This window comes from Astyanax mexicanus, chromosome 3 (genome assembly GCF_023375975.1).
Source record: "Astyanax mexicanus isolate ESR-SI-001 chromosome 3, AstMex3_surface, whole genome shotgun sequence".
In the NCBI taxonomy this organism is placed as follows: Eukaryota; Metazoa; Chordata; class Actinopteri; order Characiformes; family Acestrorhamphidae; genus Astyanax; species Astyanax mexicanus.
In genome coordinates, this window is record NC_064410.1 from 4382465 (window position 1) to 4402831 (window position 20367).

The following is a 20367-nucleotide window of genomic DNA, read 5'->3' on the forward strand; positions in this document are numbered from 1 at the left end:
AGGAACTTCTAACTCAGCAGGTCTCGCCGCTGGGTGGTGGTGGTTGTGGGTGGGTAGCTAAGTTAAAGCTCAGTTAAGTAAAGCTAAGCTAAGTAAACAAAACTGTAATAATAAAAATAATTCATTTCAAAGTCAAACAAGCACTGGATGTTAATCTGCACAGATTTCTTTCCTGAAAACTGTTTATTTGGGTAAGTAAAGTGCTTCCGTTTATTTACAGCAAGGTAAGATTCCCAAAATTCTCCAGCACTAAGGCTAGAGTATTAGCATTAGCGGCAAACCACTAGTTAATACTAGGCTAATCTCACCCAACAGCACTACACTGAGGAGATATTAGCTAGCGGTTCATTCCACGTAGCTTGTTTTAACACAGTAAACATGCAGGCTACAGTCCAATATACTTTTCTCTGAATGGCGAAAGAGCTAGCACTGCGGTTAGCGGCTAATGCTAATGCTGCTACCATTCAGGTATTAAGGAGCAGTAAAGCCACTCCGCTGAAGTACAGCATTACAAGCATTAGCATTAGAATTAGCTAGCAGTAGCATTATTAAGCATAGTGTCAATTTTTGGGAATATTTAAGAATTTTAGGTTAAAAAAAATCACCTAATATTTATCACTTATCAAAAGTGAGTGATTAAAACACATAAAAAAAAAACTTAAGAGCAGTTGAATGCTGACATCACAGCAAGGTTAAAAAAAATGGTGTGCTTTGGCTTCATTCTCAGTGTATCCATATTTTATAGCTTTGCCAAAAATTAAATTAATATTTATGTTTTTTTTTTGTTTTTGTTTTTTACAAATAACAGGATTAACAGTATCTTGTTATAGAACAAGAAAATATATAATTTTATATAGAACATATTTGAAATTTGGGGCTGGATGCCCCCAAGACAAGATAAGACAGACAGTTCTGAACCTCCCAATCAATGAAAAATAATCAATAATAGGCTTAAATTCATGTTAACAAGACTTCAGTAGGTGAAACATGAAATGCTGAACAAGAAAAGCACTCACAGGGTGTCCTTTAGGTCCGTCTTCTCCTGGTGGACCTCGAACTCCTGGGGGTCCAGCAGCTCCAGGAGGTCCGGTGTCTCCCTTTTCCCCAACATCTCCTTTACCCCCCTGTGAAGTAATGCCAGTAGCTGATTGGTTAATGGATAGAGAATTGAACACAATTCTACGTAGAGTAAACCAGGCATTTTTATATCCTGTTGGTAGATAATAATTCTGCTTGTTAACATATGTGACCATTGATATGTCTTTATAAAATGATCACATGGGATTTAAACTCACCACAGATAACAGAAAATCTGATCTGCTATCTGGGTTGTTTTTCTGTTTATAGTGCAACTTTATCAAAAAAAAAAAAGAAGAACATGGAAACGTATACATACACACATATATATATATATATATATATATATATATATATATATATATATATATATATATATATATATATATATATATATGCCTAGAGTTTGCTCCCATGGTTTAAAAATGTTTTTTTTTATTATTATTCCAGGAGTCAATTCCCTGAGGCTCAGTGCCAAATCCTTGAAGGTTGGCAGCCCTTAGAGCTGGAAGAAAGAGATGAACTCACAGCAGGCCCGTGTTCACCAACGTTTCCTGGATTACCTCCTTCTCCATCTTCACCCTTGATTTAGGAGAGAGAGAGAGAGAGAGAGAGAGAGAGAGAGAGAGAGAGAGAGAGAGAGAGAAGGTTCAGTTACAATCACACCAAACACCAGATTCTAATACAGAGATAATCGTTTAAATTTGTATATCTCAAAATAATCTACACAGATATCCAAACCATCAATTACAATAATAATCAATATGTAATTAACCATAGCAAATTGTTTATGTATATATGAACTGTTTATGTATGTGTTATAACTGATCAATTGTTGTTCCTTTTTTCCTCAATTAATAATTTAATTAATTAATGCTCAATTGGAAATTGAGAGAGAGAGAGAGAGAGAGAGAGAGAGAGAGTGAGACACAAAGGAGAGAAAGAGAGAGTGAGACAGAGAAACAAAAAGAAAGAAAGAGAGAGAGAAAGAGTGAGAAGCAAAGGAGAGAAAGAGAAAGTGAAACAGTGAGAAAGAAAGAGAGACAGAGAGAAGGTGGAAGAGAGACAAAGAGAGAGAACAAGAGACAGAGAGAGAGAAAGAGTGAGACACAAAGGAGAGAAAAAGAGAGAGAAAGAATGAGACACAAAGGAGAGAGAAAAAGAAAGACAGAGAGAGAGAAAAAGAGAAACACAAAGAAAGAGAGAGACAAAAGAGAGAGAAAGAGTGAGACACAAAGGAGAGATAGATTGAAAGAGAAAGAGAGAGACACAAAGGAGAGATATATAGAGATAGTGAGACACAAGGAGAGATAGAGAGAGAGGGAGATTGGAAGAGAGAGAAATATAATTAATACACTCATAATATAATATATAGTCTTATAAACCTTCAAAAACACACACCAACATACATGCACACAATCTCATCTAATAGAGATGAGGGGAAAGAGCACCATCTATCCATAAAAGCAAGGCCAAATGTGCTCTCCAGGGGCTCTGGCAGCTGATGACAAGCAGCATAACTGGGATTCGAACCAGCGATCTCACGATTAAAGTGGCTATTCTGAGTGAATGCCAGAGATACAGGGTGAAAATCATATAAGGTATAAGATAAGCGGCTCTAGAAACACTCAAACCTCCACTTCTGACACCAACAATTATGCCACGGTTAAAATGAATGGGATCCCATTCTGATGGTTGGTGCTTGGCTGTTTAGATAACTGAATTACAGGTCTTAACAGGGTTTAATAAAAATATAATGTAATATAAAGTGCTCAGTGAGTGTTTATACACTTCATACTGTATGTCTACCTTTTCTCCTACTACACCGGGCTGGCCGACACCCCCAGGCGGTCCTTGGGCACCCTAGAAACACAGAAAGACAGAAGACAGAGGAGTCAAGTTTCATGGACGCTGCACACATCCATAAAATCATAGACTACACAGCCTGGATATCTATTAACAATCATATAGAAAACAAAAACAGCCCAAAAAATAAAAATAAAACAGCTCCAGGTCACAAGTATGTTGTATTGCTTACAAAAACTTGAGTTATACCATAAATGAATCCATTTTAATAGACAGAATTAAAAATAAATGCATATTGTCACTGTTTACATACAAATATGTATCTCCAAAATAGCTAATTTACAGGAAAAAAAAATAGGAAAAAAAAACTAATGTAAGAAACTGTGTTCTAATCTAACCAGTGGATCAACACCAGCAGATGTTGCACATGTCTCTCCAAACCATCACTGATCATCAGTAAATTTTACTTATTTCATTTGTAAATCAAGGGTCCAGAGTCTGGAGGAAGAGTGGAGAGTCACTCAGTCCAAACTGCTTGAGGTCTAGTGTGAAGTTTCCACCAATCAGTGATGGTTTGGAGAGTCATGTCTGATATCTGCTGGTGTTGATCCACTGTGTTCTATTATCAAGTCCAAAGTCATGTTTCCCTTTGCTGACAACTTTTTTGGAGATGAGGATTTCATTTTCCAGCAGGACTTATATACGGTCTTATATAATATTCTACTTTTCGGAGACACTGATTTTTGGGTTTTCATTGGCTGTAAGCCAAAAATCATCAACAATAAAAGACATATACTCTTAAAACAGATCAATATATGTGTAATACACTTTTTTCACATTTTGAACTGAGTTACTGCAATAAAGTATATTTTCTATGATATTCTATTTTTTATTTTTATGTACTAGTTTGAGATGCACCAGTACAATATACATGTCTGCTGTGAGTTTACACAACATCCCTACACAGTCGGAGGAAAGTGTATGATTGATAGGGCATATAAATGTATTCCTTGTTCGCTACATTAGCCTCGTAACTCATGGCCATAATTTGATATTGATTATGCCGTTCTCCTGATAGGCCTGCTGCTGCTGCTTACTCGCCGCGCTGTACCTCGCCTCAGGCTTGAGGCTAAGAGGAGGTGAGTGCTCACGCAGCTGCTGTCTCTGGAGTCTGTGGGCAGAGTGCCTCTAACTAGAGAACATACACAACCTCTCTGTCTAAATGGATGATCAGCCTGTGGATATCTGCCAGGTTTCTTACCGTTACTTACCGTAATTTTCGCACTATAAGGTGCACTTAAAATCCTTTCATTTTACCAAAAATCATCAGTGTGCCTTTTAATCTGGTGATCATTATGTATGAATTCTACCAGTCAGGTTGTAAGAAGCAGTTAAGCCACTCTGAAGCGCTAAGTTTCAGTGAAGTTTCTCCAGCACTAAGGCTGGAGCAGTATTAGGAGCATAAGCTTAGCGCTAGCTCTTTCGCAGTTCAGCAGTGAGTATTATAAGCCTATAGACTGCTGTTAACCCCAGCTAGCACTGGAGCTGGAGCAGCACTTGCATTACTCGCTAATCGTGCTAAAAGTGTTAAATCTTTCGCCGTTCAGAGGCGAGTATATCAGACTGTAGCCTGCGTGTTTTTTTTTCCATGTTAAAAGAAGCTACGTAGGACAAAGCGCTAGCTAATTTTGCCCTGGTTTACTGGAACACTTAGGTTTCCTCAATGTAGCACTGTGGAGCAGCATCTACTAGCGTTAAGAGCAGCTAGTGCAAGGAGTTAGCCGCTAATGCTGCTGCTGCTGCTGCAGAAGCACTTTACTCACCCAAATAAACAGTTTTCAAGAGATAAATCTGTGTAGATTAACATCCAGTGCTAGTTTGACTTAAAAAAAAAAAGCTTAGCTTAGCTTTGCTTAATTAACTTAACCTTCAACCAAGTGGCGAGAATTAGAAGAAAAACAAAGCAACACCCCTGTTCCTTGCTAGTGTTGCATAATGCGCCTTCTAATCCAGTGAACCTTATGTATGAAAATCGATATGCGGTTGCGAAGGTGTTGCTATTGAATTCCAACTGGCAAATAAATTTGCGAGGTGGTTGCTTTGGTATCCCATGCATGTCACATTTTGTTTGTTACACAACATGTAGCTACGAGTTTATTTCCGCCTCTTTGGACTCTCTGCAATAGTGGGATTTGAACTTGCATCCTTCCGGCACCATATTAAAACATTTGACAGCAACACCACCTGGAATCTCTGGGTTTCGTTTTAATGTACTTTTGACTTTCTGAAACAGCAGGATTTGAACTTACAACCATCTGGAACCAGGTTGAAACCTCAAAACAGGACAATTTCGAGCTTAGACTCTTAGACAGAGTCATGTAGCTTCTCATTGCTTTCATTCTCTTACTTTTGAGTCTTTGAAACAGAGGGATTTGAACTCATAACCTTCTGACACTATGCTGAAACCTTCAGACCAGGTAACAACCAGTGAGCCCTGACAAGAGTTCTTTAAAAAAAACATATAGATGCTTAGTTTTTTTTTTTATTATTATTCTTATATTTGACTCTATTTAACAGCAGGATTTGAACTTACAACCACCTGGAACCATGTTGAAACCTTAAAACAGGACAATTCCAAGCTTAGACTCTTTTCTTTTAACTGCGTCATGTAGCTTCTCAGTGCTTTCATTCTCTTACTTCTGAATCTTTGAAACTGAGGGATTTGAACTCATAACCTTCTGACACTACGTTGAAACCTTCATAAAGAGTTTTTATCAAGGAGCAATGGCTAGAGTTATTTTAAACAAACCATAACAGCAAGGATTTAACAGCAGGATTTAAACTCACCACCACCTGGAACCATGTTAAACCTTAAAACAGGACAATTCCTAGCTTAGACTCTTTTTTTTTTTTTACTTCATTTAAGTCATGTAGCTTCTCATTGCTCTCATGAGTCTTTGAAACAGAGGAATTTGAACTCATAACCTTCTGACACTATGATGAAACCTTCAGACAAGGTTTTTACCACGGAGCCATGGCTAGAGTTTGTTTAAACAAACCATAGATGCTTAGTTTTTTTTTATTATTATTCTTATATTTGACTCTCTTTAACAGCAGGATTTGAACTCAACACCTTCTGAAACTATATTGCAACCTCAACTTACGCTGTAGTTAGTTTTAGTTGTAGCTCTGTATCATTATTTCATCCCCCCTCTATTCTGAACTAGCATAAACCCTAATCATAAATAAAACTATAATCTCTCAGCAGTTTGAAATATCCCGCTGCCGTCGTGTCCGAAGCCGCAGACACGTCCATCTCTCCTCTCGTCTGGTCTCAGCTCTGTGCATGTTTTAATTATTAACACGTGGGGAGATGTTGAGAGGCGGCCATTAATAGAAGTAAATATGACTCTCTCTCAGGGATGATAATCTAATACTGCTTAATCATTCACGCTGAAGTAAATATAACTCGCGCTCAGGGATCATAGTCTACTACTGCTTAATAATTAAACACTCAAAATCAGCCCAGGCTCGGCCAGAGAGAGAAAGAGAGAGACGGAGAGACGGAGAGGAAGACGGGTGGAAAAGATGGAAGCAGAATGAGGGAGGAGAAGACCGCGTCTCTTCATATCCCTCGCCCTCTTAAAGAACATCCCTGTGGGCATTTACAGTTCATTAGTGTGGAATTACGTGTCATCCTTGATGGTCTATCAGTAGTGACGGGTATTGATCCTGGGTTTGATCACGTTCTTCAACAAATTCAGCGTGAAGCTGTTTACAATCTGCCCACCAGATGATGCAACTGGCCTACATGTGCCCTGAGCTGGCTTTCAGCAATGTGCCAGTTCTTCTGCCAGTCTTTTCCCCATATGTGCACGCACACCTGTCTCACGGTTGCCAGTTACTAAACACCAGAATCACTTTATATTCATTGACATTCATTTTCATTTTCTACTGTTTGCATTCAATTTGAAAACATTCAATCATGTTGTTGCATTTAAAGCAAATGCATCATTTCTACCTGTGACTGAAATTTCAAACACCCAAACTTGGCAGTGAAAATGCCAATCTGGCAACTCGTTATTGGATTCAATTAACATCCTGTTAACATCTATCTAACATCAACCAGAGCTGTTAACATCTAGCTAACATCAGCTATAGTAGTTAATGTCGAGCAAACATCAGCTATAGCAGTTCACCTCTAGCTATCATCAATTAAAGTAGTTAAATCTAGCTAGAGTTGTAAACATCTAGCAAACATCAGCTAGACTAGTTAAAGTTGTTAACATCTGGCTAACATCAAGTAGAGTAGGTAAAGTCTAGCAAAAGTTTATAACATCTAGCTAACATCAATTAAAGTAGTTAAATATAGCTCGAGTTGTTAACATCTAGCTAACATCAACTAGAGTAGTTAAAGTCTAGATAGAGTTTATAACATCTAGCTAATATTAACTATAGTATAGTTAAAGTCTAGATAGAGTTTATAACATCTAGCTAACATCAACTAGAGTAGTTAAAGTCTAGATAGAGTTTATAACATCTAGCTAATATTAACTATAGTATAGTTAAAGTCTAGATAAAGTTTATAACATCTAGCTAACATCAACCAAAGTGGGTAAAGTCTAGATCAAGTTTATAACATCTAGCTAACATCAACCAAAGTGGGTAAAGTCTAGATAAAGTTTATAACATCTAGCTAACATCAACCAGAGTAGTTAAAGTCTAGATATAGTTTATAACATCTAGCTAACATCAACCAAAGTAGTTAAAGTCTAGATATAGTTTATAACATCTAGCTAACATCAACTACAGTATTTCGAGTCTAGATAGAGTTTATAACATCTAGCTATCATCAGCTATAGCAGTTAACATCTAGCAAACATCAATTAAAGTAGTTCAGGTCTAGCTAGAGTTTATAACATCTAGCTAACATCAACTAGAGCAGTTAAAGTCTAGATAGAGTTTATAACATCTAGCTAATATTAACTATAGTATAGTTAAAGTCTAGATAGAGTTTATAACATCTAGCTAACATCAACTACAGTAGTTAAAGTCTAGATAGAGTTTATAACATCTAGCTAATATTAACTATAGTATAGTTAAAGTCTAGATAAAGTTTATAACATCTAGCTAACATCAACTAGAGTATAGTTAAAGTCTAGATAGAATTTATAACATCTAGCTAACATCAACCAAAGTGGGTAAAGTCTAGATAAAGTTTATAACATCTAGCTAACATCAACTAGAGTATAGTTAAAGTCTAGATAGAGTTTATAACATCTAGCTAACATCAACCAAAGTGGGTAAAGTCTAGATAAAGTTTATAACATCTAGCTAACATCAACCAAAGTGGGTAAAGTCTAAATAAAGTTTATAACATCTGGCTAACATCAACTAGAGTATAGTTAAAGTCTAGATAGAGTTTAAAACATCTAGCTAACATCAACCAGAGTAGTTAAAGTCTAGATAGAGTTTATAACATCTAGCTAACATCAACCAGAGTAGTTAAAGTCTAGATATAGTTTATAACATCTAGCTAACATCAACCAAAGTGGGTAAAGTCTAGATAAAGTTTATAACATCTAGCTAACATCAACTAGAGTATAGTTAAAGTCTAGATAGAGTTTATAACATCTAGCTAACATCAAATAGAGTATAGTTAAAGTCTAGATAGAGTTTATAACATCTAGCTAACATCAACTAGAGTATAGTTAAAGTCTAGATAGAGTTTATAACATCTAGCTAACATCAACCAGAGTAGTTAAAGTCTAGATATAGTTTATAACATCTAGCTAACATCAACCAAAGTGGGTAAAGTCTAGATAAAGTTTATAACATCTAGCTAACATCAACCAGAGTAGTTAAAGTCTAGATATAGTTTATAACATCTAGCTAACATCAACCAAAGTAGTTAAAGTCTAGATATAGTTTATAACATCTAGCTAACATCAACTACAGTATTTCGAGTCTAGATAGAGTTTATAACATCTAGCTATCATCAGCTATAGCAGTTAACATCTAGCAAACATCAATTAAAGTAGTTCAGGTCTAGCTAGAGTTTATAACATCTAGCTAACATCAAATAGAGTAGTTCAAGTCTAGATAGTTAGCCTGAGACTGGACTGAACAGAAAGTGTGAACTTGACCGGAGCTCAGCACATTTTTTGTCAGTGCCGTGGAGGTCACGGCTCACGGGCCGGTGCGGTAGTGTTGATGAGCGGCCAGAGCTGGAATAATAATAACACCACACTCCAGACTCAGCTGAATCATAATGAGAAATATATATATATATATATATATATATATATATATATATATATATTTATATATTTATATGTGTACACAGTGGCCTCTGATTCAGCACAGGTGACAAATCCTCAGCTCTAATGGCCTCTCTTCCTCCCATACATCTACTGCAGATCAGATAACTCAGACTGATCTCAGAGGAAGCGCAGATTAGAGTGTGATCATCATACAGAAACAGTTACGCTGTAGACTCCATAATAAACATCATTTATATCACTGAGAAACAAACAGCTGATTTAAAATACTGTAACTATCAGCAAGACCTTAAACACTCCCACTGGGGTTAGCTAGATGTTAACAGCTCTAGTTAATAATAGTTAGATGTTAATTGCTATTGCTGATGTTTGCTAGACATTAAGTACTCTAGATAATGTTAGCTAGATGTTATAAACTCTTGACATTAACTACTCTAGTTGATGTTAGCTTGATTTTAACAGTTCTTACTACTATAGTTGATGTTAGCTAGATAACAAACTCTATCTAGACTTTTAACTACTGTAGTAGGCGAGAGCTAGACGCTAACTGTTCTAAATACTCTAGTTGACGTTAGCTAAATGTTAGGAGCTCTACTCTAGTTGATGTTAGCAAAGATTCTCAATGTGGTTAAAGGTGTTAGATGTTAACAATTCTAGCTAGACTTTTAACTACTTTAGTTGATGCTAGCTAGATGTTATAAACTCTGTCTCGATTTTAACTACTCTAGCTGATGTTCGCTAGATGTTATAAACTCTATCTAGACTTTAACTACTCTGGTTGATGTTAGCTAAATGTTAACAGCTCCAGCTAAAAATTAACTACTTTAGTAGATGTAAGCATGATTTTAATAGTTCTAACTACTCTAGTTAATGTTAGCTAGATGTTATAAACTCTAGCTAGACTTTAACTACTCTAGCGGATGTTAGCTAGATGTTATAAACTCTAGCTAGACTTTAACTACTCTAGCTGATGTTCGCTAGATGTTATAAACTCTATCTAGACTTTAACTACTCTAGCTGATGTTAGCTAGATGTTATAAACTCTAGCTAGACTTTAATTACTCTAGCTGATGTTAGCTAGATGTTATAAACTCTAGCTAGACTTTAACTACTCTAGTTGATGTTAGCTAAATGTTAACAGCTCCAGCTAAAAATTAACTACTTTAGTAGATGTAAGCTTGATTTTAACAGTTCTAACTACTCTAGTTAATGTTAGCTAGATGTTATAAACTCTAGCTAGACTTTAACTACTCTAGTGGATGTTAGCTAGATGTTATAAACTCTAGCTAGACTTTAACTACTCTAGCTGATGTTAGCTAGATGTTATAAACTCTAGCTAGACTTTAACTACTTTAGTTGATGTTAGCTAGATGTTATAAACTCTGTCTAGATTTTAACTACTCTAGCTGATGTTCGCTAGATGTTATAAACTCTATCTAGACTTTAACTACTCTGGTTGATGTTAGCTAAATGTTAACAGCTCCAGCTAAAAAATAACTACTTTAGTAGATGTAAGCATGATTTTAACAGTTCTAACTACTCTAGTTAATGTTAGCTAGATGTTATAAACTCTAGCTAGACTTTAACTACTCTAGCGGATGTTAGCTAGATGTTATAAACTCTAGCTAGACTTTAACTACTCTAGCTGATGTTAGCTAGATGTTATAAACTCTAGCTAGACTTTAACTACTTTAGTTGATGTTAGCTAGATGTTATAAACTCTGTCTAGATTTTAACTACTCTAGCTGATGTTCGCTAGATGTTATAAACTCTATCTAGACTTTAACTACTCTAGTTGATGTTAGCTAGAAGTTATAAACTCTTGACTTTAACTACTCTAGTTGATGTTAGCTAAATGTTAACAGCTGCAGCTAAAAATTAACTACTTTAGTAGATGTAAGCTTGATTTTAACAGTTCTAACTACTCTAGTTAATGTTAGCTAGATGTTATAAACTCTAGCTAGACTTTAACTACTCTAGCGGATGTTAGCTAGATGTTATAAAGTCTATCTAGACTTTACCTACTCTAGTTGATAGTGGCTAGATGTTAACAGCTCTAACTACTCTAGTTGATGTTAGCAAAGATTTTCAATGAGGTTAAGATCTGGACTCTGTGGTGAACTCTCTCTCAATCCATGTGTGAAAATGATGATCTCATGCTCCCTGGCTATTTATTGTTATTTAAAGTTTATTCAGAGTTATTTAGAGCATATCTAGCTCTTGGGCTAAAGTCCTACAGTTTTTTACTAGAGAGATATTTCATTTCTTATCATAAAGTTTACATAAATAAAGCGTCTCCTGAACTGTGCTTGTGTATTTAGACTCAGACTGTAGCTCTTCTTCTATGGAAGGTGGTGGATGTATTTCTACTAAATATTGTGATATTGTGTATTATTACAGTGGTTGTGATGGAAGTTCTAACACAAAGTAAAACTGTTGTTATAGAATATAATAGAACAGCATGATTAGCTTTAAGGTTTACCTCTCCACCAATGGATCCTTGAGGGCCACGGGGACCATGCTGTCCAGGGGGACCCTGATGGACAAAACAGACATGAAGAAGAATCGATTAGTGCGGTAGATTCATTACATACACCCAATTCCTACTCAAGTAACTATAGGTTTAAATAGGATCTCCGGTGGATTTGGTGTTTTACAGAGGCTCTAAGACTCTAAGACTAGGTCAGTGGCAGAACTGCACTCAGCAGGGCATCACACATTTTGTAAAGTTACATATGACACTGCAAAGATTGCAAAGAGGCTGTTATTAGTGTAAAAATGTCTTTGTTTTAAAGCGTTTCTGACTGTTTTTCGTCTCGCTGCCTCGCTGCAGTGCTGCTAGCCAATCGGAGGCGATATGTTTGCATGTATGAATATTCATGAGCAAAAACCAAAATCGTTTCTCATCGTTTCTCCTTGCCCACTCCTCCATGGGACTAATGCAGTGTTATACCGGATCACCGGAGCACTTTTTTTTTTTTTTTTCATAAAAACCAGCTCACATGGCATTCATTCATACTAGAGACCACAACTTAATATTTTAAAATGAATTAAATAACTATGAAATAAGACCTTTTAACTAATAGGTAATGGAATAACATTGACTGTCAGCACAACACGCTTGGAGGAGAACACTAACTAACTGTTCTGTTTTGTCATGTAAAGGATGGCGATATGATAACATAGTGATTAGTGGAGTGCAATGCTACTTTTTAAGTATTTTCTAGATAGGTAAAGCATTTTAATTATTCAAATGATCTGTAAAATTAATAAATATATAAATACATAACCATAGTTTTACACAACAACCGCAACAGAATACTACAGAGCCTGTGCTGTAGTTAAATAACTTGTGGGTAACTGTGCTGTAAAGATTAAATACGTGGGCCTAAAACATGACAGTAATCCCCAGGATCGGCATCCATTGCTAAGATGCTCTTGAGAAATGTACCTAAAAAACCAAACTGCAAAGTTCAGCTGTACTTCTGTGCTATATATATATATATATATATATATATATATATATATATATATATATATATATATATATAAATATTATATATTTAATCCTAACATTTATCTTTCAACTCACGCCCCTCTCCCCCACACTAATCATGCACTAATGCACTAATGTAGCCTTTGTGTCTCTTACTGAATAAGAGGAAACGTGTTTATGTAAATGTGTGGGCTGTTGCATACGTCTGATTGCTCAGATGGCTACTTATAAGCTAATAAACTTATTAACCAAAAAAAGAGACATGCACACACACAAAAATACATATATACAGCTCTGAAAAAATGATGAGTCTCTTTGATCATCAAGCCATCAAACCAAGCAGAACTCCTTAAATGTTTGCACCAGCAGTGACTTAAAAAGTTATCCAAAAGCAGTGTGCAAGAAGGTGGAGGAGGAGAACATGCCAAGATGCATGAAAAAAATATTAAAAACCCTGTAATTAAAAACCAGGGTTATTCCACCAAATAAAGATTTCTGAACTCAAACTAAAACGTTATGAACTTTATGAATATGAATTTGTTTTCTTTGTGTTATTCTCTAAAAGATCTAAAAGCTCTGCATATTTTTTGTTTGTTATTTCAGCCATTTCTTCATTCATTTTCAGCAAATAAATGCTCTAGATAACAATATTTTTATTTGTAATTTGGGAGAAATGTTGTTCGTAGTTTATAGAACGATAATAACCTTTTACTCAAACATCAACCTATAAATAGCAAAATCTGAGAAACTGATTTTCTCTAACTTTCTCCAACTCTCTCTCTCTCTCTCTCTCTCTCTCTTTCTCTCTCTCCCTCTTTCTTCACCTTCCTGACACTCTTCCCACTGCTGACTGCCTCCCCCCACCTGTCCGTATTTCTGTATCATCAGCACTTTGCTCAGTGCAGGCTGTAAAAGGGGTTTTCTGCACAGCTCATCATAGCGAGCTGACACGCCGGTGACAAGCTATCACAGACAGCATCAATCTAACCCCCCATCTCTCTCTCTTCTCCATCTCCTGCTGAGCTTTAATGATGTCCATCTCACCCTCGCACACTCCCGGTGAATTTTAAACACTCTACTACTTCTGCACTTCTCTGAGACTATAGTGTATTAATGGCTCTCAAAAAATCAAAGTGGGTTGGGTCCGTGGATTCATGCTGTTGCCACCAAATTCTGTATTTGAGTATTTAATTTTAGGGTAACACTTTACATTAAGTGTTGACTAACTAACATGAATTAATGCATTAGTTATCATGAATAACAACAACAACAACAACAAAAAAACATTTTCTTTTAAAGTCAGACGAGCGAATGAACGATTTTGATTCAAACTGTTGATTTGATTGAGTAAAGCACTTCTATTTTTTATTTTTTTCCAGATTTTTCCTTTCTTTCTTTGTAAAAAAGCGACTAGCGACAAATCTAGCAAGTTTTTGTGGTGTTATTGGAGACTTTTTTTTTTTGGCGACTCTGAGATGAACGCATGCTCTTCAGTCACTGTCCTCAGCGAGCAGCGGGTGCTGCCGTGAGCCCCGCCCACAACAACACTCACACACCGCTTCACGAACACACTGCAAATAAACTGCGCATGCCTAAAGCCGCCGCTGGCTGACCCCGCCCTGTATTTACAGAGCAGGATATTAATATAACTGTGTCTTCAGTGTCACATGAAAAAAAAAAAATAAATCACTGAATTTAACACAGTCAGTCAGTCAGTCCCTCACCTCATTCACCACACAGCCTGTCACCTCGTCCACAGTGTCTGCCTATCTAGATGTAAAAAAAACTTAACATCTAGATAGCCAGCTCATTATTAAACAACTTGTCTATAATAGGTTTGAAAATAAGGGAAACGTAAAAATAAATAAATAAAAACTAAAAAAAAAAAAAAGAACAGTTACAGCTAACTGCTGCTCATTTAACAACACGGCAAAAAAACTGATTTATGTATTTCTAACATATTTTCACTCACTTTTTTATCTCCCCTTTACAGCTTCAAAAACGTATATTATGCAAATTAGGCGATGACATCATTTAGCGACTTCTAGCGACTTTTAGGACAGCCAATAGCTACTTTCCTTACTGAGGAGTAAGAGCAACACTATTCTGCGCACACAGCCGAAGAGCTACACGGCTCTTCCGAAGAGCCGACTGACTCCGCGTTAGACGCTGGAAATCCCACGATCCTCAGCGCTCACACACCAGCCCCGCGTCCCCGATGAGGTCGTGCGGCTTTGTTTGCCGTTCTGTTCGGATGCACTCCATCTAATCTGGGCACGGAGAGGAGCCGCTGAGGATGCGCTTTTTTGCATTCCTTCATGCTCGACAGGGCTGTGAGAAGCATGTCACAAAGCAGGCCGTTCATTAGACAGGCCGGGCTAAAGCTAATCTGATTAGCAGCTGTCACGCTGTCTTCCTCCACGCAACCCACACCTCGCTCCAGCAACCATCCATCCATCCATCCATCCATCCTTTCTTTCTTTCTCTCTCACATGATCTTTCCTCCTTCTTTCATCTCTCTCTCTTTCTGTCTTTCAGCTGTCAGTCAACTCTTTAGAAAGGCTCATCACACACCCAGAACACACACTCTTTACTAATGCTTCACTCTCATCGCTAATATGCCACTGTCATCCCTGCCATACTGTCACTGTCAACAGAGCTAAATCTTCGTCTTTCTTTCCTTAATTGGTCCTGATGAGTGCCAGTTTCATCATATTGTTTTTGATAGTCTTTTTCCAGTGACTGCACTTGAGGATACTTAACTTAAAATACTTTAATTTTCCTTCTGTATGAATTTTACCAGTCAGTTCAAAAGGAGCAGTAAAGCCGCTCCACTGAAGCACAGCATTTTAAAGGACTTTCAGTTCAGTTCTCCAGCACTGGTGATGAAGTAGCATTAGCAGTAGCATTAGCCGCTAACCGAAATAGCTTTTTACCTATGCAGAGGTCAGTAGTATCAGACTGTATTCTGCTGCTAACCCTGGCTAGCACTGCTGGAGCAGCATTAGCATTACTTGCTAACCATGCTAGCTCTTTCGCCGTTCAAAGGTGAGTATTATCGGACTGTAGCCTGCTCCTAACCCTGGCTAGCACTGCTGGAGTAGCATTAGCATTAGCCGCTAACCACGCTTGTCTTGTTTGTTCTTCATTCTTTACCCATTAGGCTACCATTTTACAATAGGACTCCTTCATAAGGGGTTTATAAATAGTTTTTTAACACAGTTTATTAATGGTTATAAATTAAGCTGTAGATACTTAAAAAAAATACATTAATAGGCTTAACTTACAATAGAAATAGACAGAACAGTGATAAAAATAACTTTTTAATATTTAATATCTAATGAAATAATATAGAAAGTCAGTTTAGTCGTTTAATATGCTATTATATGTTTTAGTTAAATGAATAAAGTTACTAAAGTATTAACAGAAATGAAAAGTTAATGCTAACTGATGGAAAAGACAAAGTAAGATAAGCATCTAGTAAGATCTGAGGTTATTGATGCTTATTAATGGTTTATAACCTAATAAATAACCATAAATAACTTATTTTGCAAACTATTTATAAACCCATTATAAATGAGCTTTATTTTTTAAAGTGGTACCCCATTAGTGTTAGAATAGTAAACAAATTTGCATTACTTAACAAAATGTGTGTGTGTGTGTATGTCTGTGTATGTGTGTGTTTGTGTGTATATGTGTGTGTGTGTCTTAAAAGAAACCCAACAAACTTTTTTTAAACCAATTAAAGGCAATTTCCTAGAAGCACTCGTCCAATCCAAAGACCATTTGGGAATCTTTAAAAGTTTGGAAATGTAAAGTAAAATAAATCACAATAAAAAAAAGCCTAGAGAACAGTAGTGTATTTTTACCAGCGCTCCAACATGTCCGCTCTCTCCCTTCTCCCCCGGGGGTCCTGGCATGCCCTGCTCACACACAGAGACAGAGTGGGAGTCATTAGCGGCGCTGCATTAGTGCTGAAAGTACATTAGCTGCAGGCGGAGCCGAGACTCAGATGGATCTCTTTACCTGAAGGCCAGTTGGCCCTGTGGTCCCGACAAATCCTCGAGGTCCTTCATCACCTTTCTGCCCGTACATCCCCTGCTGCCCCCGCGGCCCCGGCTCACCATCGCCTCCCTGAAACACACGGAGAGCTTTAAAAAAAGCCCGAATCCAATCGCTTCAATTTCTGAAAAAAGTAGCTACTGTAGAAATAACTCTCCAAATGTAAAAGAGTATAAGTTCTGTTTATACATCGCCTTATAGTATATATATATATATATATATATATATATATATATATATATATATATATATATATATATATATATATATATATATATATGGGCAGCCGTGGTTTTATGTTTTTTGGATACAATCCGGGTTAGCACCCGAACATCCCTTTCAGACAGCTTCCTCTTACAGCGTCCACAGTTAATCCTGTTGGATGTAGTTGGTCCTTCTTGGTGGTATGCTGACATTATCCTGGATACCGTGGCTCTTGATGCATCACAAAGACTTGCTGTCTTGGTCACAGATTTTTGAATGTTATATATTATATTATATAAGACCAATTGGTACTTTTGGCATTGTGTGCAGTATGCCAAGTCCTGCTGGAAAATGAAATCCACATCTCCATAAAAGTTGTCAGGAGAGGGAAGCACGTTATGCATGTCTTATATAATATTTTTGGACTTGATAATAAAACACAGTGGAGCAACACCAGCAGATGACGTGGTTCTCCAAAATCAAAGCAATTATACTTAAAGTTACACATACTGGTAAGCCAGGATGTCCAATAGGCCCTTGACTTCCTGGTGGTCCTGGAGGCCCCTGGGTAAAAAAAAAGAGCAAAACAATACGAGTTTAGACAACAATGAACTTAACCAACTCAGTAGCAGGCTTAAATCCTCAGTTCATATTAATAATAATAATAATAATTATTATAATATATATATATATACATAATTATTATTATTATTATTATTATTATTATTATTATTATTATTATTATTATGTTAATGACTTACAGATTCACCCTTGTCTCCTTTGCTTCCTTTCTGTCCTGGACCTCCAGTCTCTCCCTGGGTGTGAACAAAAATGCAATTATTACATTATACTTTGAGTATTGATACTGAATTCTGAGCATTTTATAGGCTGGATTTAGGGCGTGTCAGAGTTTCTTTGGTATCATGAGGGCGCAAAACATACATCCTGTGGAGTTCAAAACACTTAAAAGTTATGTACTAATTCATTTAATTAATCATGGGTGTGGTTAATTTAGGGTGTAACATGAAATAAACCAATCAGTGTGCCGGTTTTCATTCCCTTTAAGAACCAGGTGAGCTCTGACTTTGGCGCGTTCTTATCTTAACAGTGAGGTCAGGATACTGACCTGCACTTTCACGCTGTGAAGATACACCAGCAGCTCATTTATGGGAGCAGTAATATAATTTTATTCTTTATTCTGTTTATTGTTGAGTTAAAAGTGGGGGTGTCTGCATAGCGCTGGGTGCACCTATAGGAACGGACTCTGTTGATTGATTTACTGTTGTCAGGGTTTTAATCAGTCAGTGGCGCATCTATATTTTCCGACACGCCAGAAATTTACCTGAACACACCTCACTCACTTCCAGACCACCACGCCCATCAGTGTAGATCTATTCCTAAACTATGATGCTATTTTAACAGCGTGGGTACAAGACATGAAAAAAAAGCCAAATTTTGACAGGGTGTAAGATAGCAAAGAGCATCGTAACGCAATGTTCAATAAGGTCCTAAAAAGTTTCGTTTAGAACCCACCTTATCCCCATCCTCTCCAGGTGGTCCAAGTGGTCCGGCAGCACCAGGTAAACCCACGGGCCCCTGCTCTCCGTCTTTCCCAGCTGATCCTATAGGTCCTTTCTCTCCCTGAGGATCAATAAAGGGTTAAAAATGACCATCCTCTACTCGCTCCCACAGATTTTACAATATGAAAAACTCTATTTACCGGCTCTCCCTTTTCTCCGGCGGGTCCCGCAGGTCCTGTAGCTCCTGCACGGCCGGGCTGACCAATCCCTCCAGCCGCTCCAGGAGGACCTCGCTCTCCAGTGGCGCCCTGTGAGAAGATGATACAGCGTGTCCTTTAGAGTTAAAGCTGTCCGTCATTCTGCATAGTATACTGCATTTTTCACACTATAAGGTGCACTGGATTATAAGGCGCATTAAGTGACACTAGTAAGGAACAGGGGTGTCTCCATGTTTGGCTACTAAACCTGTAAAGTTAGCTGTAGAAAAAACATAAGAGACCACTTAAAAAGATAGATAGATAGATTGACAGCACTTTGTCTGATGAGCTCCTGCTGCTGTTCCTCACTGCATTTTTTATGTGTCTTTAGTGTTTTTTAATATCTTTGATTACGTATATTTTGAGTATTTTAGGTGTCTTTATAATGTTTATGGAACTATTTAAAATATTCTGTTTTGAAAAGTTGTTGGCTGATTTTGTCATATATTGTGTAGTTTTGTGGGACAAAGTAAATCCAATAGTAATCAAAGCCTTAATTTAAAGCCTTAGTGTTTTATACTACAGTACAGCTCTTAAAAATTCCAAATCCTCTGGAATATAAGCAAGAGGAAGATGGATGATCACAAGCTGATCATCAAACCACCAAACTGAACTGCTTGAATTTTTGCACCAGGAGTAAAGCAGCATAAAGTTATCCAAAAGCAGTGTGTAAGACTGGTGGAGGAGAACATGATGCCAAGATGCATGAAAACTGTGATTAAAAACCACCAGGGTTATTCCACCAAATATTGATTTCTGAACTCTTAAAACTTTATAAATAGGAACTTGTTTTGTTTGCATCATTTGAGGTCTGAAATTTCTGCATCTTTTTTTTGTCTTTCGTTTTGTTTCAGCCATTTCTCATTTTCTGCAAATAAATGCTTTAAACCGCTACTTTGATTTGGAATTTGGGAGAATTTGTCTGAACCTGATTCAGAAACTGAGGTGATCTCTTAATATCTTTTCAAGAGCTGTATAAAAGTTTTGCCAATAAGTTGAGGTTCAGGTCTTTCTAACAGTCTTCCTAAAGATACTTACGATTGCTCCCGCAGCTCCAGAAGGTCCTTCTTCACCTTTTAGTCCGGCAGCACCCTGAGAAAACACACCACCAACAAAACAAAGAACGATTTAAGAGACTCACAAAAAAACTCAGGAGTTTTAGAGGAGCGCCTACAGCAGCGCTGCTTTGTGTGCTTATCTGGAGAGCGCGCTCTGTACGCTCCGCACGCCGACGATCCTCCGCTGTGAGCGGCAGACAAACCAGGTAGGAGGCATATCAAACCCCCCCCGTCCCGAGCCCCGGTATATCACAGACAATCTCCAAGCACTCTCTAAAGATAAGATCAGATGAGTGGAGGTGCGTTACCATGGCGCCCGGCATCCCTCGGTTTCCTCTGAATCCGCGGCGCCCGGCCGGGCCGCTCTTCCCCACGGTCCCTATAGGGCCCGGATCGCCCTGGAAACAGAAAGAAAGAGAGAGAGAGAGAGAGAGAGAGAGAGACAGACAGATGTGATTTAGCTTCACTGTCAGAGTCTGACTAAAAGCTCTGTCGCTCTGTCTGTGTTTTAACCCCTTAGGCTTGTTATTATTCACATATTAAAGAATCCTCCTGAGGAAAAACCCAATAAAAGACCAAACGTATAGAATACAAAATTTGTTCGAG

The 20367-nt window shown here is 37.4% G+C and overlaps 1 protein-coding gene across 2 annotated transcripts in view; it reads right to left on the bottom strand.

Moving 5' to 3' along the window:
• Positions 1-20367, bottom strand: part of col5a3a (collagen, type V, alpha 3a) — a 142209-nt gene that overhangs the window by 21159 nt on the left and 100683 nt on the right. For both annotated transcript variants that reach the window (XM_049476060.1, XM_049476059.1), the window contains 12 exons: positions 20070-20159; positions 19742-19795; positions 18647-18754; positions 18460-18567; positions 17688-17741; positions 17437-17490; positions 16687-16794; positions 16530-16583; positions 11647-11700; positions 2887-2940; positions 1606-1659; positions 1017-1124 (listed from right to left, as the gene is read on the bottom strand). In XM_049476060.1, the coding sequence (XP_049332017.1) occupies positions 1017-1124; positions 1606-1659; positions 2887-2940; positions 11647-11700; positions 16530-16583; positions 16687-16794; positions 17437-17490; positions 17688-17741; positions 18460-18567; positions 18647-18754; positions 19742-19795; positions 20070-20159 (900 nt within the window). The remainder of the gene's footprint in view (positions 1-1016; positions 1125-1605; positions 1660-2886; positions 2941-11646; positions 11701-16529; positions 16584-16686; positions 16795-17436; positions 17491-17687; positions 17742-18459; positions 18568-18646; positions 18755-19741; positions 19796-20069; positions 20160-20367) is intronic.